We start from the raw sequence: 26,528 nt of genomic DNA, 5'->3' as shown, positions 1-26,528 counted from the left end.
GGAATGAAGAAACGCCCACAATAACACTCTAGCAGCCTGGTTTAATGGAGAAATGAAGCGCGTCTGCTACAACTCACAGAACTTACAGAATCCTTAAAGGCACAGTCTACTCAAAATTAAAGTTCTGTCATTTACTCACGCTCATGTCATTGCAAACCCGTATGACTTACGTGAGGCACAATTGCGATGTTCAACAGAATTAAAGTGTCATTCGCTTGGAAAAAAGAAAAAAAGAGAAAGCAATGAAAGCGGACAGAGACAAATTTCATTTTGTGTTTTGCGGAAGAAAGAAGGTCGTACGGATCTGGAACGACATACGTTTGAATGAAGTTTAAAATGCCTAAATGATCCCTTTAGGAATGACTTGTAGACTGCACATACAAACAATACACAGGCCTATACAAATTATTGCATAACATAAAACTAGGCCTAAGCAATAAAAGTAAGTAAAATATTAAGTAAAACATTTTTTTTTTCATAATAGTCTCTGTGTAATAACTAACAAATTAGCCTATGTGTTTCAAATTAAACTGAAAGTGACATTTTTAGCAAAAGTAGATATGACAAGTAACAATATACTGTAACATAGTATTTTACCATAAAATCAAAGGTAAAAATAAAATGAAGGCTATTTTTTATGATAAAAAAGACAGTGTCCAGATACAGATCCAGATACTGTACAGATACAGATTACTGTGAAATGAAAATGACCAGTGAATGGAAGCTTTTCACCAAAGAATGCAAAAGTCATATTGTGAGATAAAAAGTCACAATTACCTTATATTATATATCTCACAATATGACTTTTGTTCTCTCAAATCTGAGTTTACAGGTATCACAATCTATTTTTTATTTTTTTTGCTCAGAATTGCGAATATATATTTTACAATTCAGAACTTTTTTTCAAAATCATGAGCTTTTATGTCACATTTTAGACTTTATAACTCAGAATTCCAAAATCACATCTCACAATTCTGAGGAAAAAAGTCAGAATTGTGAGTTATAAACTCGGAATTGAGAGGAAAAAAAGCAGAATTGCGAGTTTTATAGTCTAAATTTCGATAAATTTTGGGAAAAACGTTTTTAAGATTAATATAAATGCATGTTCTTTTTTAATTTGCTTACATTTCTTTATAATGTGTTCAAATATGTATAACTATTCATATGAATTTGATATTATAGCTCTTTTAACATCTGGCAGAAGCTACAGCACAGGCAGCCATTACTTCATGTTTAAAGGATGGAGCAACAGCAGCATTTAGCAGGATAATCCTTTGTGTAAACTCTGTGTTCAGTTCCATATACAAAATAAATGTAGGTTTTTTCATTCCAGGTGTAATGCACTCTTGTGATAGGAATTAGCTCAATGGTCTGCCTCTGGAAAACAAAAAAACAAAACAAAAAAACACCACAAGGTTAGAGCTTATGCCTTGTCTCTGACTTTCTACATAAAATGCTTTTTAATGTCCAGTTATCTAGAGAAGAGACGGGTATGGTTTTCTCAACATTCATATTTAGTTTGTTTGAATATATGGGAATATTCAGACTGCTTGACAGAATGACAAACAACTTGTTATTAACCACAAGCTCTAATCTGCTTTCTTTACTCATTCCATGGGAGTGAGCCAACAGGAAGACATCATTTAATTAATTCCCAGAAGAGTGGAGGCTGAGAGCTGGCCTTAAAGGGACAGGCGTATTTTGGTGTTTCATCAGAAGCAATGATTTGTTTTATCAGATGAATTATACTCAACCTGTTGCAGAATACGACAGGTTGTGGAGAACTGAGCCTGGTGTTCCCTCACGGCGCTTTCAGACGCTACATTCACAGAGCTGTCCGGGAAACCGACCACTGGATAAACCTGCAGTAATGACTCCAAACTTTAGTGTCAAAGCCAAACAAGGACAAACCCTAAATGTTTGAAGAACCCTAAATGTTTTAAAGGGGTCAAATCACTATTTTATATTGCATTTTTTCCATTATATCCCCCTCCCCAAGCTTGGACTACCATGCCAAACAGGTTAACACTAGTGGCCTATGACCATGTCAGCCTGGTCTACCGTGCCGAATGTCTTAGTTCTAGTTGCCTGACTATGTATGCCTAGGCTACTATGCCGAATGGCTTAGCTCTATAAACGCAATATGTGTTCTCATTAACAAAAGATATACAGTACTGTGCAAAAGTCTTAGGCCACCACCAGCAATGTTTTAATGACCATACATATTTATTTTTTGGTCTTTATTACGATACAAATAGAAAATACAGGAATTATGTAAACAAAATGTAACAAAAAAGAAAAAGAAAAAAAGAAAAATCAAAACAAAATGGCTTCTTTAAGCAAAAATCAGTATTTAGTGTGACCTCCTGGACTTCTTCTCATCATTTTTTGTTAGTTTTCTTGGCCTTCCAGTCCTTTTCCATGCCATTTAGGTTTAAGAGAGCCAGGTTCCTTCTATTGCTCAAGTGTAAAGTGAGGTCACTAAATACTTGCCATTTTCATTTTTTTAATACTACATACAAATTTCCTGTATTTTCTGGTCATATTCTAATAAAGAGACTGAGGAATAATCATATATGGTCATTATTGCTAAAACAACATCTAATGGTGGCCTAAGACTTTTGCACAGTACTGTACGTTGCAAACTGATAGCGATAAGAAACCCAGCAACCACCTAAGCAAGTATCATAATTAAATCATTTGATGTATCATTGACATAATCCTTATACTCTTATTGATAGGGAAAAAGCCGCTGAGACGATAAAGACAGTACTGCGCTCTGATGCTGTGTTCGACTGAAATCAGCAGTTCAAACCTACCAATCAAACCTACCAGTATTTGAATGTTGAGCTGCAGCTCATTGGCCGCTGATACAAAAGCAACAAATCAGCTGCGCTATGCAGATAATGATGTGATCGGTACCAAACAGGCCCGGTTCTTGGCAGCTAGAGAAGGGTGGGCTGGCAGATATAGCAGCCAAATGACACTTCCATGTCAACGATGAACCAGAGCTATAGAAATTTAATATTTACAAGTAATTTAGTCTACAACACCCCTAATTCGCACCTTCAAAATTAGCCTAATGCAATTTTCTTGTTTTTTTCTTTTTTTTTTTTTCTTAAAATTATTGTTTGGGTATTCTATAGCCCTTCATCAAACATCTCAACACACAGCCCACCTCAGAATATTTTGATTCAATGCACAAATCATTAAAAAAAAAAAAAAAAGATTATGAGTTAAGGACCAGCCTGTGCCATCTTTTAGTTTTAGTTTATGTCCAGTTAATAATTGTAATGCTTCAAACAATTTTCCTTTCATTTAAGTTTTTTAACTAATATTTATATTTAATTTAATTTCAGCTTTATTTCAATAAACAGATTTTTTTAATATAGTTTACACAGCAGGCCACGTTTCTGGACACCTAACAGACATCGTAAGGGTGTAAATGTTGACGGTGTACTCATGGTTGTGACATCACAAAGCACAAATTAGTTCCAATAAATATTAGTTATTAAATATTTCAATATTAGTTTCCACAAATTTTTTGAGCTGGGGAGGGTGTTTTTAAGTTTTGGAATTGCAATACGTTTTCATACTTCTCAAATAACTGAAAATTCAGAAAACCCCTTGAAGTAACAAAGACATTGTGAGCACCATGATGTTTCCTTGCTCACCATTGGAGCCATATCAGTTAGAAGTTTCTCTCCAGTAATTTGTTCGAGAAGTTCAACAGGGAATCCCGAACGCTTGTCAATCACAGCCACATGAACGTTGTTCTTCCTGAAGAGATAAACGTGTGGAGAAAAAAGCATGAATAAGAAAGTACATTTGCTTGTTTGTATTGATTAGTGGTACTAATTGCATGTCTTCTCACCATGTAATTTTAAGTTTGATGAAGCAGAGGAGCTTTCCTTGCCCTTTGCATGTTGTGCAGGTAACTGAACCAACTCCTCCACAGGAATGACACCTGGAATACAGATCATTTAATCAGTGATTATTCCACACTATACTTATAAAAGACTATTTGCAGAATTACAGAAAAACAAAACAAAACGAATAAAAAAGAAGCAAAGGTGAAATTTCTAAAATAAAATCAAATGGAATAAATAAAATATTACTTAAATTAAATATATCAAGCTGTACAGTGTTTTCTCTATTTAAAGGTGCCCAAGAATGCTTTTTTGCAAGATGTAATATAAGTCTAAGGTGTCCCCTGAATGTGTATGTGAAGTTTCAGCTCAAAATACCCCATAGATTTTTTTTTATTAATTTTTTTAACTGCCTATTTTGGGGCATCATTAACTATACACTGATTTTGGAAGCGCACCGCCCCTTTAATTCGCCTGCTCCCTGCCACACGAGCTCTCGACTACATTACAGTGCATTTACAAAGTTCACACAGCTAATATAACCCTCAAATGGATCTTTACAAGATGTTCGTCATGCATACTGTATGCATGCTTCGAATTATGTGAGTATTTATTTTGATGTTTACGTTTGATTCTGTATGAGTTTGAGGCTGTGCTTCATGGCTAAAGTTAACATTACACACTGTTGGAGAGATTTATAAAGAATGAAGTTGTGTTTATGCATTATACATACTGCACATGTTTAAAAATGAAAATAGCGACGGCTCTTGTCTCCGTGAATACAGTAAGAAACGATGGTAACTTTAACCACATTTAACAGTATTCGCAACATGCTAACAAAACATTTAGAAAGACAATTTACAAATATCACTAAAAATATCATGCTATCATGGATCATGTCAGTTATTATTGCTCCATCTGCCATTTTTCGCTGTTGTTCTTGCTGGCTTACCTTGTCTGTGCACAGATCCAGACGTTAATACAGCCTTTCCATGTCTAATGCTCGAACATGGGCTGGCATATGCAAATATTGGGGTCATACATATTAATGATCCCGATTGTTACGTAATAGTCTGTGTTATGTTGAGATCTGCGTGTTTTCCGGAAGTCTTTTAAACAAATGAGATTTACATAAGAAGGAGGAAGCAATGGGGTTTGAAACTCAATGTATGTCTTTTCCATGTACTGAACTCTTGTTATTTAACTATGACGAGGTAAATTCAAATTTTGATTCTAGGGCACCTTTAAAAACCAGAGAGTTCACTCCATACCTAATCATGCCAGAGCCCTGACACATCGTACAGCGTTGCCGTTGACTGGATTGAGTCCAACCCATGCCATTACACGGTCCACATCGAGTCTGTAATAATAGAAATATTATAATGAAATAATGGATAGAACATACCCTACAAAATATTAAAAACGACATGTGATCGTCATACTTACCCTGCCTGAATTTACGCATCTTCTGCATGCAGATCTTCCAAGGTTCAGGCATGAATGACAACCCTGAATTTTAAATTTAACAACAAAAATGAATCAGGATGAATTATTCATTTAATGTGATGAATGGAAGACTGAAAAAGTGTTACTTTGACAGTAGACGTGTGAGGAACTCGGACGGCTTTCTCGCAGTCTTTAAAGAGGGAAGGGATGGGCACAGGTATACTCCATGGACCGGGGGCCGCTCCAAATCCATCTACCACCTGACCTGATAAATGAAATGACATCATATGTATATACTTCACGTGAAATCTAAGAACGAACTGGTGTGACGTCATTTTGAACAAAAATCAGGCCAAAACAAAGTTAGTTTGGACCTCATTTCTAGAGTTCAAAACAACTTGCCAAACTTTCCGGAAAAATTCGCTCTGGCTGGTAAACATTTTCAAACTACCATTGGTTGGTGGTTATGATGTAATAGGTAGGTGTGGCTCTGAGGCTCCACCTTCTTTGACATGAAAATTTCTTCTGTTCAGTCTGTTGAGGTCGGACATCCTCGAGTAAAAACTTCTCGGTTACGTATGTAACCCTCGTTCCCTGAAGGAGGGAACGGAGACGTACGTCAGTAGTGACCGACGAATTGGGATATCGCTTAGAGAGCCCTATCATCTTCGTGTAAACTAAAACAAGCCAATGGAATTGGCGTGCGATATTTGCATAATGCGCACCGCCCCCGTCAGGTGTATATAAATAGGAAGCAGATGCAATCGCACTCTGTTTTTCGCTGAGGAGACAACTGGTGTCCGCGCTACAGCGAGGGTACAGAAACTGTGGCGACGGGACGTACGTCTCCGTTCCCTCCTTCAGGGAACGAGGGTTACATACGTAACCGAGACGTTCCCTTTCAGTCGGTCACGTTCGACGTACGTCAATAGTGACCGACGAATTGGGATCCCAACTAAAGCGAAACGAAACCCCTTCCAGTGCCCAGCGCAAGCTCAGCCGCCCATAGCACCGGCTGGCGGTGAAGGGGGCGAGCTTACACCGAGAGAGTCTACTGCTGTCTAACCACTACCCACTAAGTAAACTAGACACACTGGGGAAGCGAACCCGTAAGGGACGCTGCGGAGACCACTACCTACCCAATGGGGGAGGAGTTTACGTGGGAAATACACACATGGACTGGCCCGGGGGGCAGTACGCATATGGAGTCCCTGGGATGGCTCCACCTGGTAGGGGGAGACTCATCTGACAGGTGACAGCAGAGCTGGCTCTGCTAAGGGAAAGACACGGACTCGGCCCGTAGGGAGTTTTAAACCGTGGAAAATACACATATGGGACCGCTCACGTAGAGGGGTCACGGCATATGGGCCCCAGCCAACAGACAGCGTCAGCGACGGATGTAGGCCTGGCATCAGACACTCCGCAATGTCCGAGCCGAAGGGGGAGGCGGAGGAACTCGACAGGGTTCGCCAAGCGGGGAACACGACTGGAGTGAAAGTATGCACATATCCGGCCAGTGGCGGGAATGGCATTGCAAGCCGACACTTAGAGTGGGTACAACACGTCTACCGACTAGTGGATGCGAGTACACGTGAGGATACCGGCTCTACACGTAGGCTATAAAACCTAGCGAACGTGTTTGGTGTCGCCCAGCCCGCAGCTCTACAGATATCTGTCAGCGAGGCGCCATGAGCCAGCGCCCAGGAAGAGGCCACCCCTCTGGTGGAGTGGGCTCTCAACCCGAGCGGGCAAGGCACGCCCTGGGATTCGTACGCCAAGGCGATGGCATCCACTATCCAGTGGGCCATCCTCTGCTTGGAGACAGCCTTTCCCTTCTGCTGGCCTCCGTAACAGATGAAGAGCTGATCTGAGGTCCTAAAGCTTCGCGTTCTGTCCACGTAAACGCGCAGAGCGCGGACGGGACAGAGCAAAGCTAGGGCTGGGTCTGCCTCCTCCGAGGGCAGCGCTTGCAGGTTCACTACCTGATCTCTGAAGGGAGTGGTAGGAACCTTGGGCACGTATCCAGGCCGGGGTCTCAGGATGACGTGAGAATCACCGGGCCCGAATTCTAGGCACGTTTCGTCGACCGAAAATGCATGCAGATCCCCTACCCTCTTCAGGGAAGCCAATGCAACCAGAAGAACCGTCTTAAGAGACATTAGTTTCAGGTCGACTGATTGCAAAGGTTCGAAGGGATGACCCCGGAGAGCTGTGAGAACCAGGGTCAAATCCCAAGAGGAGGAAGGGCGAGGAGGATTCAGTCTCCTGGCCCCCCTCAGGAATCTGACGATCAGATCGTGTCTCCCCAGGGACTTACCCTCAACTGCATGGTGATGTGCGGCAATAGCGGCAACATACACCTTGAGGGTGGAGGGAGACAGCCTTCGCTCCAACCCATCTTGCAGAAAGGAAAGCACGGATCCGACCGAACATGATTGGGGGTCCTCTCGGCGAGAGGCGCACCATTCGATGAACAGGTTCCACTTCAACGCATAGAGATTCCTAGTGGAAGGAGCTCTAGCGGAAGTGATGGTGTCTACGACCGCTTGCGGGAGATCACTAAGAACCTCCGCATCCCGTCCAGGGACCACACGTGGAGGTTCCACAGATCGGGACGCGGGTGCCACAGGGTGCCCCGTCTCTGAGTCAGGGGGTCCTTCCTCGGCCAGGGAGGTGCTGTCGCGAGGAGAATGAGGTCTGAGAACCAGGTCCGAGTGGGCCAGTACGGAGCCACTAACAGAACCTGCTCCCCGTCCTCCCTGACCTTGCACATGAGTTGTGTGAGAAGGCTCACTGGGGGAAACGCATGTTTGCGCAGACCCGGGGGCCAGCTGTGTGCCAGGGCATCCGTGCCGAGCGTGCCGCCGGTCAGGGAATAAAACCACTGGCGGAGGGCAGTTTCCGGGGAGGCAAACAGGACTACCTGGGCCTCGCCGAAACGCTGCCAAATCAGCTGGACCGCCTGGGGGTGGAGCCGCCACTCGCCCGCAAGTAGATGCTGCCGTGGCAGCTCGTCGGCTGCACGGTTGAGCACACCTGAGACACGAGTGGCCCGAAGGGACCTCAGAACCTTCTGACTCCACAACAAGAGATGGCGGGCGAGTTGCGACATGCGACGGAAGTGTAGACCACCTTGACGGTTGGTGTACGCAACGGCCGCAGTGCTTAGTGAGCGGACTAAAACGTGCTTGCCTGACAACAGCTTCTTGAAGCGGGCCAGCGCAAGACGAACCGCTAGCAACTCGAGGCAATTGGTATGCCAATGCAGCTGAGGCCCCGTCCAAAGACCTGTCACTGCATGCCCGTTGTACGTGGCCCCCCATCCCGTGGCAGAGACATCTGTGGAGACCACAGCGTGCCTGGACACTCGTTCGAGGGGTACTCCGGCCCACAGGAACGAAGGGTCCAACCACCGGACAAGGGTGCGACGGCAGCTCGGTGTCACGGGGACACGGAGCGTGCCGCACTGCCACGCCCATCTCGGGACCCGGCCGCGGAGCCAGTGTTGAAGCGGTCTCATATGAAGCAATCCGAGCGGCGTTACCGCGGCTGCAGATGCCATATGCCCCAGGAGCCTCTGAAAATCTTTCAGTAGAGCCGCTGTCCTGCACTTGAGCGAGCTCAGGCAGTTCAACACCGACTGGACGCACACCTCGGTGAGACACGCAGTCCGTGCGACCGAGTCTAGCTCGGGACCGAGACAAGAGATCCTCTACCCGGGGGTGAGTTTGCTCTTGTCCCAGTTGACCTGAAGACCCAACCGGCTGGGAGCTACAACCATGTCGGGTAGGACTTTGTACTGACATGCCCGACCCTCGAACGCAGACCGACCTAGGAAGGGTCTGTGTCGAGGCAGAATCGAGACATGAAAGTACGCGTCCTTCAGGTCTATTGCTGCAAACCAATCCTGGGGACGGTCCAGGATTGGCCGTAGCCCACCGCCCTTTTACGGTACAATGAAGTAGGGGCTGTAGAACCCCGACTTCATATCGGCTGGAGGGACCGGCTTGATTGTACCCTTCGCCAGGAGGACAGCAATCTCCACCCGGAGAACAGGTGCACTGCCCAACGATACCGGAGTGAAGTGGGCAGCCCTGAAGACCGGGGGACGCCGGGCAAACTGAATCGCATAGCCGAGTCTGATAGTACGAATGAACCAACTGGACAGGCTGGGGAGCGTGATCCACGCTTCCAGACACTGAGCCAGCAGGACCAAAGGCACCACAGACGCACCGGGGGTGGGGCAGCAAGGCAGAGAGGGACCCGACCCAGACGGCTTGGGGGCGGCCCGGAGTGGGGTCAGACTCTGCGAGGCAGCAGTGTGCATGGGAGACAGCGCACGGGACGCGGTCTGCACCATCACACTGCCACCTGCTGGCGAATGGGGAGGGAGCTGTCAGCGGCGAGGCGGAGCCTGGCACACTGACAGACACCCCTTGTTGTGACCTGGAGTTTGAGGAAACTGCTCTTTTTGTGAAAAAGTGGGTACCGCTGGACTCCGGAGAGCCAGCGGCGGTGGACAGACAAACACAAATTCCCCCCGGCCCTCCTCCGGGGGTGGGAGAGATGGTGGAAAACTCTCCCGAAGAGCAAGATCCTTCCCCTCCAGGTTGCCCGTCTCAGTGCCGTGTTTTGCTCTTACGTTTACCACCGGGCTTAGCGGAGACGGGCTGGGCACCACGCCCGCGACCGGCACCCTGCTGTCTGGCTGGTGTAGGCTGCTGCTTTGCCGTCTTAGCAGGGGCGGAGGACGATGCAGGCGGGCGCCCTCGGCGACGAGCGGGCTGAGGCTGAGCCACGGGCGGCTGGGTGGAGGCAGAAGCGGACCGCCGTGGCATAATGTGACTGATAGCCTCAGCCTGCTTCTGTGCAGCGGAGAACTGATGGGCGAAGCTCTCCACCGCGTCGCCAAATAGGCCGACCGGGGACACGGGGGAATTTAGGAACCTCTGCTTATCGGCATCCCGCATGTCCGCCAGGGTCAGCCAGAGATGGCGTTGCTGGACTACCAAGGTAGACATCGCATGACCAACAGCGCGTGCTGTCACCTTCGTCGCCCGGAGGGCGAGGTCGGTGGCAGCGCGCAGCTCCCCCAGCAGCTGTTGGTCAGGACCTTCCTGGGGCATTTCTGACAGCGCTTTTGCCTGGTAGACCTGCAAAAGCGCCATCGCATGCAGGGCAGAGGCAGCCTGCCCACAGGAACTGTAAGCTTTCTCAGTCAGACCGGCTGAGAATTTACAGGCCCGGGACGGGAGACGCGAAATGACATACTGTCAGGGTTCGTCTGTAAAGCTCTTTTAGAAGGGGAAGTCAACTCACTCGTGCTGAAGCACCCAGGGAGCGACGCGATGTGTCAGGTACACCACTCCCTGACACACCGAGGAACCGGCCCAAATCGCTACCTCACACACACTCTTTGTGTTGCTGTGAAAACAGCAGTTTAGAGCTTATAGCTCGGCTCCTCGGACACTCGCGACCTCGCTGCACGTGCCCTCTTCACCAGCACCGAAGCTGAATGGCTCCGAAGCGAAAGACAGAGTGCGATTGCATCTGCTTCCTATTTATATACACCTGACGGGGGCGGTGCGCATTATGCAAATATCGCACGCCAATTCCATTGGCTTGTTTTAGTTTACACGAAGATGATAGGGCTCTCTAAGCGATATCCCAATTCGTCGGTCACTACTGACATACGTCGAACGTGACCGACTGAAAGGGAACATGAACACACTGTAGCTGCTTTATAGTAGAAACTGAAGTTGTAATTCTAATTGAAAGAGACACTGACATGAACTGTTTTTTTCATGTTTAATACTGTAAAGCTGCTGCTTTAAAGCAATCTACTGTATAAAGTGCTATATAAATAAATGTAACGTGACTTGAAAGGAGTACCGAATTGGTACAAACCATAGACTGTAAAAAAAGATGGATGACACACCTTCACTCCATTTCAGAAGGCTTGTTAAAATAAGGTATATACAACTACTAACCACATGATCATATCTCGAAAAAAGGCTGTTGGTGCCTCCGTGCCTACTTCACTCAGAGAAGCTGTCAATGACAGTTGTCAATCATGACATCACACCCCCTTTTGTAGTACCAAATAACTAACTAAAACCAAACTTATTTAAAAAATGAACACTTGATCTTACATCAACGTGATAAAAATTGCCTAAAATGACAGAAACAAATCTTTGGAACAAATTTATTTGAAGTGTAATTTTTTAGTTTGGCTCACATCCCATTTTTTTTTACATGAAGAGGGCAGGGTTTATGACCTATACTGTATCAAGCCACCGAGGGGCGATCTAAATCCTTTGGCTTCACTTTTCAGGGTGTGTGCGGCACACCCGGTACAAACATATCCACGTTGCTTTCTTAACTGTTTCTTAACAGATGCTTCTCACCGCTGTCATTTTTGTTGTGTTTATGTTGTTATTGAGAGAAAAATGCGCAGCACAAATTTACATATTCCTCTAAATGTCACTCTCAGCAGTGTATGCAACATCGGCCTGTTTGCTAACAGTATGTCACCGTTCTTCTTTTTACCCCTAAGCAAAGAACGAAAAATAACTTTACCCTGAGTATATAGGGACCTTTAATCACACATTTTTTGTGAACCTAACATTAAAATCTGTAACATATTTTTTATAATTTAATACATATTTTCACATTGAATCTCCAAATGAATGTAGAAACAACATAAAGATGGTATATTTTAAAATTTACTAAGTACTATGAATGAAGGCCAGCATCAATTTTATGGGAACAAAATAAGTTACTATAGCCATTCAACTTCACAGTATAATTGAAAGACATTACTTTTAACATTTAATAGTCTTAAAAAATATTATAATAGCTTTTAATTTAAGTGAACTTAAAACCATCTTCACATAAATTATTGTAATAAATGTCACATTCAGCTATGCCTTTAATATATTGTGCTGTGGTGTATAATATAGTCATGTTTCTGACTCTGTCAGTATCAGCTCTCTCAGTTTGAATGAGAGCTGTCAGTTCATTTTATTTTGCACAATACTTTTCAAAATAAGTAAGAAAATTACTATTTAAAACATTCGGTATGTAATTGTGATTGAAAATGTGGCTTTACTCACCATTGTATGGTTCACTGTCCCACTCTGTTGTTCTAGATTCTGTAAAAGTCTCCAATCGATACTATAAGAACAAACAGACATTCAGCATGTGTGAGCATGACACCATATATAGTTTGATGTGATGCATTTGAATGTTTGTTGATGCTGACCCGATATGTGTTGAGGGACTGCAGGTCTGTGAACACCATCTCTTTGGCTGGTTTAGAGCTGTAACAGCATTTGCTGGTGACATATTTTGTGAAGGCCTCCTGTGCAAGTTCTTCACTGATCGCAGGAATGCTGAGGACATGACATGTGTCAAGAGTGCAATTTAAAAACCCATAACCCATACATCAGAGGTCTCCAAACTCGGTCCTGGAGGGCCGCTGTCCTACAAAGTTTAGCTCCAACCCCAATTAAACACACCTGAACCAGCTAATCAAGGTCTCCCTAGGCATACAAGAAACTTTAAAGCAGGTGTGTTGGAGCTGGTTGGAGCTAAACTCTGCAGGACAGCGGCCCTCCAGGACTGAGTTTGGAGAGACCTCTGCCATACACAAAGCAGACACATTTTCGAAATATTGATTATGGTCTTATGAATGAAAGAATGAATGAATCGATAGAGATAAATAGTTGGTTACCCACATTCTCCAAAACATATTCTTTTGTGTTCAACAGAACAAAGAACCTCATACAGGTTTTGCAACTTGAGGTTGAACTAGTGAGTGAACTATCCCTTTATACGAAGCCTGGTACATGACATGCAGGAAAAAAAATGTAAACTCATTCCCTCATTTAAACGATTTACTAATAAATTACTCATACTCTATGAATTATGTCTATTAAGTAAACCTATTGAATTAATATAATGTTTAACAAATTAAATATTTACGCCTATATAGCTGCTTTGAGCGAGCTGGTAAGTGAAATGTGGAGTGGACTGAGTGCACAGTGGCACAGATGCGTAAGCTTCTTCACTTCCCTTTTTCACAGACCGCTGGAAAGTTTGTAGTTCGGTCAGATATGGCAATAGCAAAGGAATTAAAGGAGACAAGGAGCATATTAGTAACATTAACAGGAACATAAACGTAAAGAGAGAGAGCTTATATTGTTAGGTGATTTATGTATAAACAAGTGGTTCCCTACATTATTACAGGAAGGCGGTACTGTACAGTAATCACATGACGTTTGCAAGAGGTTTTCTGTGCGCAAACATCCAAAACGCACCCAGATAGCTGCCTCTCAGACAGCGTACGGATAGCCTAATAAACTGCGTTCTCTTTTATGTTTTTTTTAACTTGAATAGACAAAATTTTGTCAAAATGCTTGTATAGCGGTGCGTTTCCCAAAAGCATCATTAGCCAACTATGGTCATAAGTCCCATTGAACTCTATTGGTAACGACGGAACTTGCGACTATAGTTCGCTTTGGGAAACGCACCCCAGGCCAGTATCCTTGTGAAACATAGTCAGTTAAGTGAACGTAAAAAGTTGAGAAAGAAACAGCATTAGACAAAAAGAAACTCACTGCTCTTTACTATTTGAGCCCTGATAGCATCAAATTGTTACATGTGCCCTGGGTCCGTGTTCTATTTTCTTCATATGGACTCCATTTCCCACAATCCCCCACCTAGGAACCAATCATGCACTCATACCTGTTTCCCATCAGTGACCCTTTATAAGCTGCACTCACACACACACACTCATGGCTGAGTATTGTTTAGCCTTGTTTTCGTCCTTGTCTCTGTGTTCCTTGTTCCTTGCTTTGCCTGTTTTTTTGACCCTGGACTGTTTGTTTGTTTGATGATTGTTTGCTGCCTGCCTTGACCATAGCCTATGTTTAGATTACTCTCTTGCCTTGCCTTCTTGTTTCTGTTTGCTGGTGTTTGACCTACTGCCTGTACGACTACGCTCTTCTTAATAAAGCCTGCACGTGGATCTCCAACTGTGTTGTCCCGTCCCATCCGTTACAAAAATAGTTATCGGTACTAGGTATCTGCAAGTACTAAAAATAAAAGTATCGGAATAGTTCTGGGAAAAAAGTGGTAGCGCTAGTGTGCACAATACAATAATTAGTTCCCTCGATTTACTAAAACAAGCACAATATACAAATTTGTTCCCTCATTTTACGCAAATTGTGTGCACAATATAATAGTTTGTGTACTCGATTTACTAAATCATGTGCATGATATAATAATTAGTTCCCTCAATTTACTAAATTGTGTGCACAATATAATAAATCATTCCCTGACTTACTAAATCATGTGGACAATATAATAATTTGTTCCTCTGTTTTACTAAATCGTGTGCACAATATAATTATTTGTTCCCTCGATTTACAAATTTGTGCGTGCGGCATACTAATTTGTTCCCTAGTTTTACTAAATTGTGGTCAAGTTTTAGTAAATTAAATTGAACAAATTATTATATTGTGCACACAATTTACTGTTTTCTTTTCCTGCATGTCATGTGCGGTGCTCGGTACCAAATAAATTATAAAGAACTTAAAGGGTTAGTTCACCCAAAAATGAAAATTCTGTAATTTATTACTTATGCTCATGCCGTTCCACACCCATAAGACCTTCGTTGATCTTCAGAGCACAAATTGTTCTGACTAACTTCACAAACTTCAATACACTGATTCATTTATGATCCGATGCTTCCTGAAGCAGCATTTTGGAATCGGTCATCACTAAATAAGTCGTTATTTTGTTTTTTTGGCACACCAAAAATATTCTCGTCTCTTTATAATATTAATATTGAACCACTGTACTCACATGAACTGATTTAAATATGTTTTTAGTACCTTTATGGATCTTGAAAGAGGAAATGTCATTGCTCCCTATGGAGGTCTCACGGAGCCATCGGATTTCAACTAAAATATCTTAATTTGTATTCCAAAGATCAACGAAGGTCTTACGGGTGTGGAACGGCATGAGGGTAAGTAATAAATGACAGAATTCTCATTTTTGGGTGGACTAACTCTTTAAACTTATTTTCATTAACTAGCTGCCAAGTTAACATTTCTCATTTTCGTTTAGTTTAAGTCCTAAAATAAATTTAAAATGTAGTATATAATTAAAATAAATAGGCCAATGACAAAAAAAACACACAACCATATTAATACACCTTTAACTAAAAATATTTTTTTTTATTTACTAATGCATTCATTTAATTAGCAATAATAATTCATCACTTTATCCTTACATTTAGTTGTATTCATTTGTACACTTATGTTTTGTCTGTGTGTGTGTGTAAGTTTGTGTGTGTTTATTTCCTATTCCAATATGATCATGAGAGGGGATGTTTAGTTTAGCTGATTGATCATTAAATGTCTTGCTGACTCAAGTTTATTCTTTCTTTTACCTGGTTATGCAGCATTCAGATATGTTGCATTACTTAATTATAAGTCTATATTACAGAATAAATGACCAAACTTGGGTCTAGTGTTCTAACAATGACAAAGGAACTAGGTGGAGTTAAATAAATCGAGAATTGCCACATTCATAAATTCACGCTATGACAAGAAAACTAGTCAAGCAAGGCAGGAAAATTCTCCAACATAACCAAATACAAGAGACAACACTAAACAAACTCCTACTTAGCTTAGAAATTTTAATTGCAAAGTGATGTGCATTAAAATTATTCTTAATGAAACAAGACAGACACATTGGACAATATTTCTTTCAATTTTCCACTTACTGAGGCATTTTAAGCCCTAATGCACCAATATAGAGAGTGAATAATGTGCTCTACATTTATAAATGATTCTCATTCAACTGTGTTTTGAAAATTCAAGTGATATCATGAATCATTTTATTGTGTAAGTGCTGGAGTTCTTACTCAAAGCGTCTCTCTGGAGCACTGGATGGGGCTTGTGGCTGCACCGATCCAAAATCTGACGGTGGAATAACTGTGGATGTAATAAAAAGAAACTGTTATGATCATTACCAACATTTTGCTCTCTGTTTCAAATAAAGCTACCAAAATTGTTCTCACCATTAGGTCCCAAACTTTCATATCCAGGAACAACAGGCATCAAATCTGCAGGAGGAGCCGTCGCCCCATCATTTGCCACTGTGTTTGGATCTGTTTAATGTAAATCACAAATTTATTTCACCATACAGTCTTCTTTAAACTTGCTTTAAAGCCATTATCCGTGCTATGAGGACACAGAAGAAGGGTAAACAGGAAACATGCTTCTGCAATGTTATGCTGAATGAAGCTTTTGTTGAAGTGAAAATGGGGTGAACTATTTTAAGCTTTTAAAAGATTTCAGTTTAAATATTATGTAACATGGTTATGTGGGTTACACTTTATTTTAGTTGTCCTTGATAAGAGTGTAATAGGCTACATTTAAGTAGCCTTCTCTGTAAAATTAACTAGCCTACTACTTACTATATAGGGTTAGGGTTAGGATTAAAGTTTGCTTTAAGGTTAGTTGCATGTAATTATGCATAAATTAATGTGTAACAAGGTCAGGGACATGATAAAGTGTTACCTAAATGTGTTACTTGTAGACTGTAAAGCTGCGGTTGTTTAGGGATATTTGAGTATATCTTCAGGAAATAATTTTTGATTACCTGCATAAGATCCAGCAGGACATGATGGGCCAGTGTGGACTTCATCCTGGTCACTGTTATAAAACCAAAACAATATGATTTTATTAGCCTACTACCACATCGCTACCCAAAATACAGGTCGACACCACAGCCTATATGTCATTGGAAAGAAAGAAAGAAAGAAAGAAAGAAAGAAAGAAAGAAAGAAAGAAAGAAAGAAAGAAAGAAAGAAAGAAAGAAAGAAAGAAAGAAAGAAAGAAAGAAAGAAAGAAAGAAAGAAAGAAAACTATGCCTCATTGCCCTTACAAAGCGACCGGAGTCTTAGTTCGTCATAAATTTTAATAGCCATTTCCTAGATTCAGAGATAACACTTTTACACGCTGTTGCGTTATGGTAATTAAATGCATATTCCTGGTAATTTCTCTGTTAAGACAGCATTTATGATTTCTAAACGGGATTCCCTTCATAATTTCGTTAAATTTGTCGAACATACCTCAGCAGATGCGTACTGTCCATCCTTTCGCGCGAGTGGTTAACTTTCGGTTTGTGAGAAGCGAAAGTTAAGGAAGAAAGAGGGGAGTAACAGTGTAACCTGAGATCCTTTTCAAGTTGAAAATTCCAGAGGACATCTTACATGGCAAACATCGATATTAAACTCCCTAAACTAAAGTGCTGGCAGATGTTTTGCGTATACCAGCATGTATTAGATATCTTCAGGTTAGCCTATTTGAATGAGGAAGTCTCCCTATAGAAAATATAACATAAGTGTCATTCAGGTTCAGCATTATTTTTATGACAGCACAGCACTCTAATTTTCTGTAGAGAATAAACCAATTCAACAACAAATATTAATTTTAATTAGGCTTCTATTGTGCCTATTTACTTAAAATTACTATTTTTTTAGTCACAAATGTAATCAACTGGTGGGCTACTAAGCAATGAAATACTAAATATATGTAGAACTTGTAATTTTCAGAGAGATACGACTTTGTACCACATGGCCTCTGTACCACCTGCAGATGGTTATTGTTAGTTATTGTCCTTGATATGAACGGCCCTTTACAGTTTGTAGCATCCAGTAGTCTGCAATGCACACTTACAGCCTGAGCACTCAACACAGAACATGCCAACGATGCAATTGGTTCAACTCGAATGTTCATTTGAACTGCCCACATATTGCCATAGGCTTGTTTGACTTGAAGAGGCACTGCGCAGGCCGATCGGTGTATGACCTCAAGTATCGCAAGAGCGATTCGCAGGCATACAGAGCCATCTGCTCTCTAATCACTCTCGCGGTATTTTGATGTCATACACCGATCGGTCTGCGCAGTGCCTTCAATCTTGAGCAGTTAAAATGGCAAACAACAAAACTGCAGCATGTTTATCGTTCAATCGTGTTGATGCTATATAGCCTAGCATTATAGTTATCTAGTTACTGTTTTTGGTTTGAATGGGCCTTGATATTGTATACAAAAATAAATGTAATATGTTAGGGCGCGACTCCAGAGAATTTCCAGAGCAATTGTGAACATGACACGTTGATGATGTGGTGAATGTTAGCTCATGGGGCAAATGTTTGCTTTCCTTTAAGAGACATGATTGCTCAAAGCAAGGAGCTCTAAAGTATTCAGAACCCTAATCCATCCTGTGAATCAAATTCAAATCTTAGTGCATTTTTTTTTATCAACTAGTCAAACTAATTGTGATTGGTCCATCTTACTTTTTAGCAAATTGTTGGCTAATAGAGTACCTCAGAGATGACGTGTTTTTGTAGGCCAACCCCGAAGTTAGCGGCGCACAGGTTCCCTCGATCGAAAGCCTATACATTTTTCCCAGAGGCTTTTGGAAAATCGCAAAATGCTTATAAATACCTATCCACTTTTTCATGAGAAATGCTGTCCAAATGTCCTGTTTCTCATGATGACGTCTAAAGTCCCCGCCTAAGGAAGTAGTCCCTTTTAGCAACCGCCGTTTTTAAGAGACAATAAAGGTTTAAAAAAAAAAACACAAGCGGGATATGACTGGTGTGTTTTATGTCATAGATCAAAATGTGAAAATATTTAGAGGCTTTGTTAACCACAGACCTTATTTCAGGCGATTTAGCAAAAAAACCATTCAAAAAACCCATAGACTTTGGGGCGATGAAACCGGAAGTCCTAAAATGCTAACTCACTTTCGGGTTTTGCCTACAAAAACACGTCATCTGTATTTGTACAATCTCATTTATACATTTTCATACGATCTGCTTATGTTCCACTGACGGTTACTTTAGGGGTGGACCTTCATGCTTACTTTTTTTTTCTCTCTAAAAATCTTGCTTTCCCATACAAATCACAATGATAGCATCCGAAAGCTGAAAAATGCTTCCTCTTCAGAGAAAGGAAACAAGGCACGCCTGAAACCAATGATTGTAAGATACCTTCACCTGATCAATTTTTGAAGGCAGCAGATGACTCCTTCGCTGCCTTTGATATCCCACAATTCTGTGCATTCCATTCTGTGACAGTTATGTTGTTTATGTCTATGTGGTGTTTTTAATATGCTTAAAGACAAACCATGCACAAATGAATAAGTCCATACCATTGCTAAATATTTTCTCCTGCAGTGAAAAAAAAAAAAAAAACAGTCTCAGTTTCAAATCTGTGTTTCTTACGTCACAAACTACCTTGTAACCAATCACATCAATATGCGTGCAGGCTTTAGCATATCATTAACAATCTTGCAAAGTAGGGGAGTCTCAAGAGAAGCCAGGTTATCCTGGAATATCTTCCCGTTGATATGAAAAATTGGGTAGCCTTCATTTAGCAATACTTGGGTGAATTATGATTGATGTTATGATGAACTATAAGCCTTTCTCCACTGACGTTCAAAGTTGTTCCAAGCATTTCTTAGGATGCTGATTTTTTGAAGGTTGACTGGCAAACAGGAACATGGTTTGTGTAACATTAGCAACACATTATTAGCTGTTTAATAATGTAGTCAAGCAAAAGGCTAATCATATGAATTACCGCTATGTGTAGAGAGAGATACGTAAAACGCATTACCATTCTGATACATCGACTTGTAGATGAGCCTGTTTCTGGTTCAAACATATATGGCTAAATTAAACCAGTATTTCCACTTGCCATTGTGCAATGTTTACTACAGTAAAGTCGAGCGAGTAGGTCAGGTATTCTGCCTGCAACGCTGGCTGCAAAGTCATTGCTTGATAGGGCAGAGAGGCAACAAGTCAGCTTCCTAGCTTTCAGATGCAGTATGATTTCATATGTTTTTTTTTTTTTTTTTTTTTTTTTTCATAAGATTGGTTTGGTAAAATAATTTTTAAAAAGCAGTTAAAAAGAGTTTTTTTAATTGCCGAAGTATCACTAAAAATGTCCATGAATAAAACACAAATTCAAATGTACATACTTAAAGGATTAGTCAACTTTTAAATAAAATGTTCCTGATAATTTACTCACCCCCATGTCATCCAAGATGTCCATGTCTTTCTTTCTTCAGTCGAAAAGAAATTAAAGTTTTTGATGAAAACATTCCAGGATTTTTTTTCCATATAGTGGACTTCAATGGGCACCAAACCGTTGAAGATTAGTTTCAGTGTAGAATCAGGGTATCTTCCGTTCATTCATGTTTTGATTTGATATTGAAATCAGAAAAATGAGAAAACCACACCTTTTCGTTTTTTCTTTTTTCGTTCTGGGGTTGGAAACAAATAAGCAGTTTGAAAATTCGATCTCTACATGTGGGTGGGAATGAAACGCCTCTTTCCGCTGATTGGTCAACCAGACGTCAAACCGTGTCGTCATCGGTTCAGCTCAACAGAATAAAAGTCCCTCGCTCTACAGCTGTACGAATTCTTAACGCGTTTATTCTACATTTTATCTCTTTCTCATGAAATATTTATTTACTTTGCAGCTGCACACAATTACGTCCATTCTACAATGTTGGCACAATGCCTGTTTTATTGAAGTGACCAACTATAAAAATCTAGCGAAGCTGCTCGACGCACTGGGCAGCGAATGTATAGGCACACATTGAATTAAAAAGTGCAAATCAGTAGCCGATGTAAATATGCAGCAGTCATAACTTTTGTTGTAGACAACACCCTGAGTTTTGGGATCTAGGATGAATTTGAAATATGACAGATATGAAAATATATTACATGTTATTAGTTCATCAAAGCGGTGCTATAGAGAGATGGACTTAAAATGCGAATTGGATGATTTGATGATGGAGGTGAACTCGTTTATGCCCATTTGAAATAGGCTTTCACACATTTAAAAAAAAAGTAAAATAAATAAATAAAGGGAAAAATGATAAAACAGTGTTAAAAATAACCATAATAGTGCTCTCTTAAGGAGATATCAATTATACTTTATCAATATTAGGCTATATATCAAAACCCTGAAATAACACTAACAATAATGAGATAAAGAGTATTTTATAGCCTATTTATTGTCATCTGTCTGTGTCAGAAATTAACTGTAATTGATTAAATTGATTAATTGATTTACAGGGGATTTTAGGATTTTTTTCCTAATCTTATTAGATATGTATGCTTTCTTTAATGTTAAGTTCTTAAATGTTGTCATTTAAATTACAATAATATGATGCTATAGGTTGTTACCAATTAAATCAGTATCAAACAAAGGCCTGCAGAGGTGTCAAAGAAGCAGCACCTGAAGTTGCTTTTAGATTTATGAGTTGTTAGATTGCTCAGAGAGGGCAGTATATGTGTACGAATTACAACTGCATAATGTAATGATATTAATGTTTTACACATCATTTTGAATAGAGAAAATTTTAAATGACAAAATGAAATGATAATTGGATTATGAAATTAATGTCGCCAGTAGGTGTCAGCAAGTCTTTGTGTTAATGATTCATTTATTTAAGCGATTCGTTCAAAACCCTGATTCATTCAAGAATATATCAATTGGAGCCTATGATTGGAGCTCTATAATCTTTTGGGCCATTGAATCACTCGGTCAACTGATTTGTTCAAAGACTCTGATTCATTCAGGAATGAAACACTGTTCTGTGCGCTACGAGTCAGTCAGACAACGGTTCTGATCTGCATTGGAAGTTTAGTCGGCAGAGAAATTAAAACACCGGTTTGTGTGACATTCATTAATACTCAATATTAATGAAATAAACTCAGAATATTGCCTTAAACAAAAGTTATAGCTTTAAGAAAAGGAAAAAAATAGCATGTTGCACATATATTATGAAACAGAATGATAACTTAATATTTGACATTTGACATGTCCTACACTTCTCTATGAAAAAAACTCAAAATAGAATAGGCATAATAGATGTGCTGTGACTGTAAAATACACACAAATATATATATATATATATATATATATATATATATATATATATATATATATATATATATATATATATATATATATATATTATATATTCATAGCCTATCTATCATTACAGTTCCATCCCATGTTGTCTAAAACAAAAGACATTTCTACACTCAATGTATCAAAGTTGTAGGCTGGGGGTAGTTGTGTGCAGCTGCAAAGTAAATTAATATTTATGAGATAAACTAATATTTCACGTGATGAATTAATGTCTACACAGAATAAAGCCCTGACTCTGCATCAGAACGATTTGTGTCAACATTCACTAGTCTGGCTATTTGATGAGAAAGAGATAAAATGTAGAATAAACGCGTTAAGAATCAGTACAGCTGTAGAACGAGGGACTTTTATTCTGTTGAGCTGAACCGATGAACAACTGACGACGACATGGTTTGACGTCTAGTTGACCAATCAGCGGAAAGAGGCGTTTCATTCCCGCCCACATGTAGAGATCGAATATTCAAACTGCCTATTTGTTTCCAACCCCAGAACGAAAAAAGAAAAATCAAGCCAATTTTTTGTTTTTTCGTTTTCATTTTGAAAATGAAAAACGAAAAAAAGTGTGGTTTTCTCATTTTTCTGATTTCAATATCAAATCAAAACATGAATGAACGGAAGATACCCTGATTAGTGTAGCTTCAAATTGTTCTACACGATCTCAGACGAGAAATAATGGTCTTATCTAGAGGAACCATCACTCATTTTCTAAAAAAAAATTAAAATGTAATTCATTTTAAACAGAAATGCTAGTCTTGAACTAGCTCTTTTCTTCTTCTCTATTAGAATTCCAGCAGTGTAGACATTGTTAAGCGTATTACTGCCCTCCACAGGTTAAAGTTTGAACTAATTTTTATACGCAATATGCTAGTTCAATAGTATATAACAATTAATTCAAACTTTGACCTGTGGAGGGCATTAATACACTTAACAGTGTCTATAGTACAGATAACTAGGAATAAAAAGCACCAATTGTAAAAAAAAAAAATAATAAAACAAAATGAATAAAAAACAGAAAGAAAAAAATAGGGAGGGTAATAATAAAAATATTAAAAAGATTTAAGGGAGTGCAGTTTGTCTATATCCTTTTTTTTTTAAACAAAAAGATTGACATTCTTTTTATTTGGTAAAAACTATGAAATAATTTGAAACAAATTCCCCCCTGCTGTATTACTTATATATACCTAGAACCTTACATCTAAACTTTTTCCATGCAAAAGTTTGACAACACACCAGCTAATGTTGTTGTGCACGGCCACATTTCAGAGCAGGAGTGACTTCCGCTGCCTGATATTATTTCCAGGCCGTCACTGCGTCACTTCCTCCTCTTCTTCAGGACTGTCTTCGGTAGAGGCAGGCCAAACGGTGAGCGGATTCAAATCTAAATTCATCCTTTTACATTCTGAAGAAAATAAACATTTGGCAGTCGATGGTGTTGTATTAGTTTTCACTGAACTTAAATGGGCTGATATTGCAGCTCATGTAGCGATGGAATACCCGATATTTATATGAATTATCACACGGGGTCTGTACATGGCGGCCATTGGTGTGATCTGTATGAAACACTGAAGTCGCAAAACATAATGAATGTGCTCTGCTCGCTTTAACATTACAACAGAGTCCCTTATATTTAAAAATGGACGACTTAGACTCTCGTGCTTAATACAGCATTATGTTATGTTTAGTACTTGTGCTAGTTCAATGTGTTGTGCATGTTGTATCGTGGTCGCCGTTTAGGGTATAGTTTAGATATCTGCCATAGTTTTAAACGATAATTTTTGTTAAACTTGTATTTTATAGCGTGCTCTAATTTACTTATTTTTTGTTGACAGACAAAAGACAGTTTAATAACATTGCTAGTGTACATGTCAACATAGATTGCCATAGTCATTTTTCATCACGAATGATTTAAGTTTTTCAAGTGTATTTTTGTATTGTATTCTCTGTGCTTTGAAACTCATTGTCTAATTAATTTTTGCTTGTACATTACGTAGGCATCATGGCAGCCCTCAGACCCCTCACCAAACCTAATATTGTCAAGAAAAGGACCAAGAAGTTCATCAGACATCAGTCGGACCGCTATGTCAAGATCAGGGTAGGCAATCTGTCGCTACCGCTGTTTCATTGCTACTTTAAGCACTACAGTATTTGATCAACTTTTTTAGAATGCAGTATATATCTATGAAAGTTGTATTGCATAATTGCTGGACACTTGCAGCAAGATCTCATTTTTGAGCATGAGCTTTTATGCAGAAAATGTTTTTCAAATGCAATAGCTGTCCAAAACTCTTTCAAGATGAACTTGAAGGGTTAGTTCATCCAAAAATGAAGTTTCTGTCATTACTCACCCTCATGTTTTTCCAAACCTGTAAAATTTTTATTCATCTTCAGAATACAAAGGTCTTTTTGATGAAATCTGAGAGATTTCTATCTCTCCGTTGACAGCTTGCAGCTGACAATTTGAGGCTTCAAAGTTCATGAAGATATTGTAAAACTAATCAATATGACTTGAGCGGTTTAGTCCAAATGTTTTGAAGAGAGACTATCGCTTTATATGATGAAAATACTCAATTTAAGTTTATATTCACAAACATTGATCAGCAAACATAAACAAAAGCTCAACGGACCTGCTTGGAGAAGCTCAACCTTGCAGCATTACACGAGAATGAACCTCATTGGTTCTCGCACTCAAGCAAACATGCTTGAGCTTCCATTTACCACAACTGATGTGTGTGTGAATAAAAGCCTAAATTAAATGTTCATCATATAAAGCAATCAAGTCTCTTTGGAAAATTTGGACTAAATTGCTCCATTCATATGGATTAGTTTTGTGATCTCATTGTGAATTTTTTGAAGTGTCAGTTGCGCAGCTGTCTACAGAGGGACAGAAAGCTCTCAGATTTAATTTGTGTTCCGAAGATGAACACAAGTCTTGTGGGTTTGAAACGACATGAGGGTAATTAATGACAGAATTTTCATTTTTGGGTGAAGTAACCCTTTTAGTAGCCTGATAACATTCTATAACATTCATGAATTAATATATATAAACTCTCTGTAGAAAAACTGGAGGAAGCCCAGAGGTATTGACAACAGAGTGCGCAGACGCTTCAAGGGTCAGATGTTGATGCCCAACATCGGTTATGGAAGTAACAAGAAGACCAAACACATGCTGCCCTCTGGATTCAAGAAGTTCCTGGTCCACAATGTCAAGGAACTTGAAGTCCTCATGATGAGCAACAAGTAAGAGCAAAAATATTTTTAGATTGCCACTTTTATACACAATGTAAATTTGCTTAGATTTATCATGTGTAAATCCTTCTTTGGTCTGATAAGTAACGTAGTTTTAATTTGTTTAAAAAGCTTAGGCTAGAACTGTCTCTCTGTGATCATACCTGCTGAATTGTCCATATTCATCCCAGGTGTTGAATTCAGAGAAATAGCATGGCGGAGGAAATACCCATTCTACCTCTAGCTCTTGCCATAGCTAGCAGGTGGAAGATAATCTGCAACAAGTGACTAGCGCTTGTATTTGTGCCTCTTCGAAGTTTGTGTACAAGTGTAACTTGAATGTGTCTTTTTCTGTTGGGGGCGGAAATGTTGCATTCTCATTGTTTTTAAAATGGGAATTTATGATAACCTTAATGTTTTTTTCTTTCTCTGTAGGACTCATTGTGCTGAAATTGCCCACAATGTATCCTCAAAGAACAGGAAGCTGATTGTGGAGAGGGCCGCACAGTTGGCCATTAAGGTCACAAACCCCAACGCCAGACTCCGCAGCGAGGAGAACGAATAATCTGGTTATCTTGTTGTCTTTTCAATAAAGTGAAAAATATAAAACCACACCTTGTGTGTTCCGTCTCATTTCTTTTTGTTTAGAAGATGTGCTGCATCCCAGTTTACCTACTTTATACTATGCTTTAAAAGTATTTACTGTTTTTGTGAAGGAAAAAGTACATACTTTTGAGTGTGTAGCAGAGGGGTATTTAAGCTTTGGGACATACACTACTTGTCACAATTGCATCTTTAACAGACCGCACTGCTTCTGTTACATGCATCCTGTCGCTGTTTAAACTGCAGTCAATCATCTTGTCAGTTAAAATACTCCATTCAATTAAATTTCCTACCGTTTAGGGGAGAAATGTAGCAGTATGTTGATCTGCCTGTCGTGGGTCTTTCATGCGGAGAC

The 26,528-nt window shown here is 40.1% G+C and overlaps 2 protein-coding genes across 2 annotated transcripts; one reads left to right on the top strand and one right to left on the bottom strand.

Moving 5' to 3' along the window:
- Positions 1 to 17: 17 nt before the first annotated feature.
- Positions 18 to 17,630, bottom strand: ssuh2.2 (ssu-2 homolog, tandem duplicate 2). The gene is made up of 13 exons (XM_067395909.1): positions 17,464 to 17,630; positions 16,992 to 17,044; positions 16,408 to 16,497; positions 16,252 to 16,321; positions 12,580 to 12,709; positions 12,431 to 12,491; positions 5,462 to 5,580; positions 5,316 to 5,378; positions 5,141 to 5,229; positions 3,875 to 3,967; positions 3,675 to 3,780; positions 1,755 to 1,862; positions 18 to 1,377 (listed from the first exon to the last, which is right to left on the bottom strand). The coding sequence occupies exons 1-13, from the start codon at positions 17,484 to 17,486 to the stop codon at positions 1,234 to 1,236; spliced, it is 1,149 nt and encodes a 382-aa protein (XP_067252010.1). The 5' UTR covers positions 17,487 to 17,630; the 3' UTR covers positions 18 to 1,233.
- Positions 17,631 to 23,651: 6,021 nt separating this feature from the next.
- Positions 23,652 to 26,184, top strand: rpl32 (ribosomal protein L32). Its single transcript, XM_067398527.1, has 4 exons — positions 23,652 to 23,707; positions 24,337 to 24,437; positions 25,401 to 25,582; positions 26,006 to 26,184. The coding sequence occupies exons 2-4, from the start codon at positions 24,342 to 24,344 to the stop codon at positions 26,133 to 26,135; spliced, it is 408 nt and encodes a 135-aa protein (XP_067254628.1). The 5' UTR covers positions 23,652 to 23,707; positions 24,337 to 24,341; the 3' UTR covers positions 26,136 to 26,184.
- Positions 26,185 to 26,528: the final 344 nt, after the last annotated feature.

The sequence above is a fragment of the Chanodichthys erythropterus genome, chromosome 10, assembly GCF_024489055.1.
Source record: "Chanodichthys erythropterus isolate Z2021 chromosome 10, ASM2448905v1, whole genome shotgun sequence".
NCBI classification, from domain to species: domain Eukaryota; kingdom Metazoa; phylum Chordata; class Actinopteri; order Cypriniformes; family Xenocyprididae; genus Chanodichthys; species Chanodichthys erythropterus.
Note: the sequence above shows the minus strand (reverse complement) of the source record. Positions and strands in the feature narration are given on the sequence as shown.

Coding starts and splice junctions, on each gene's coding strand:
- rpl32 (XM_067398527.1), top strand. CDS start 24,342: ATGGCAGCCCTCAGACCCCTCACCAAACCTAATATTGTCAAGAAAAGG. Junction 24,438..25,400: donor ACCGCTATGTCAAGATCAGG/GTAGGCAATCTG, acceptor AACTCTCTGTAG/AAAAACTGGAGGAAGCCCAG. Junction 25,583..26,005: donor GTCCTCATGATGAGCAACAA/GTAAGAGCAAAA, acceptor CTTTCTCTGTAG/GACTCATTGTGCTGAAATTG.
- ssuh2.2 (XM_067395909.1), bottom strand. CDS start 17,486: ATGGACAGTACGCATCTGCTGAG. Junction 5,379..5,461: donor CTCACACGTCTACTGTCAAA/GTAACACTTTTT, acceptor TTTAAAATTCAG/GGTTGTCATTCATGCCTGAA. Junction 3,781..3,874: donor ATCAAACTTAAAATTACATG/GTGAGAAGACAT, acceptor TTATCTCTTCAG/GAAGAACAACGTTCATGTGG.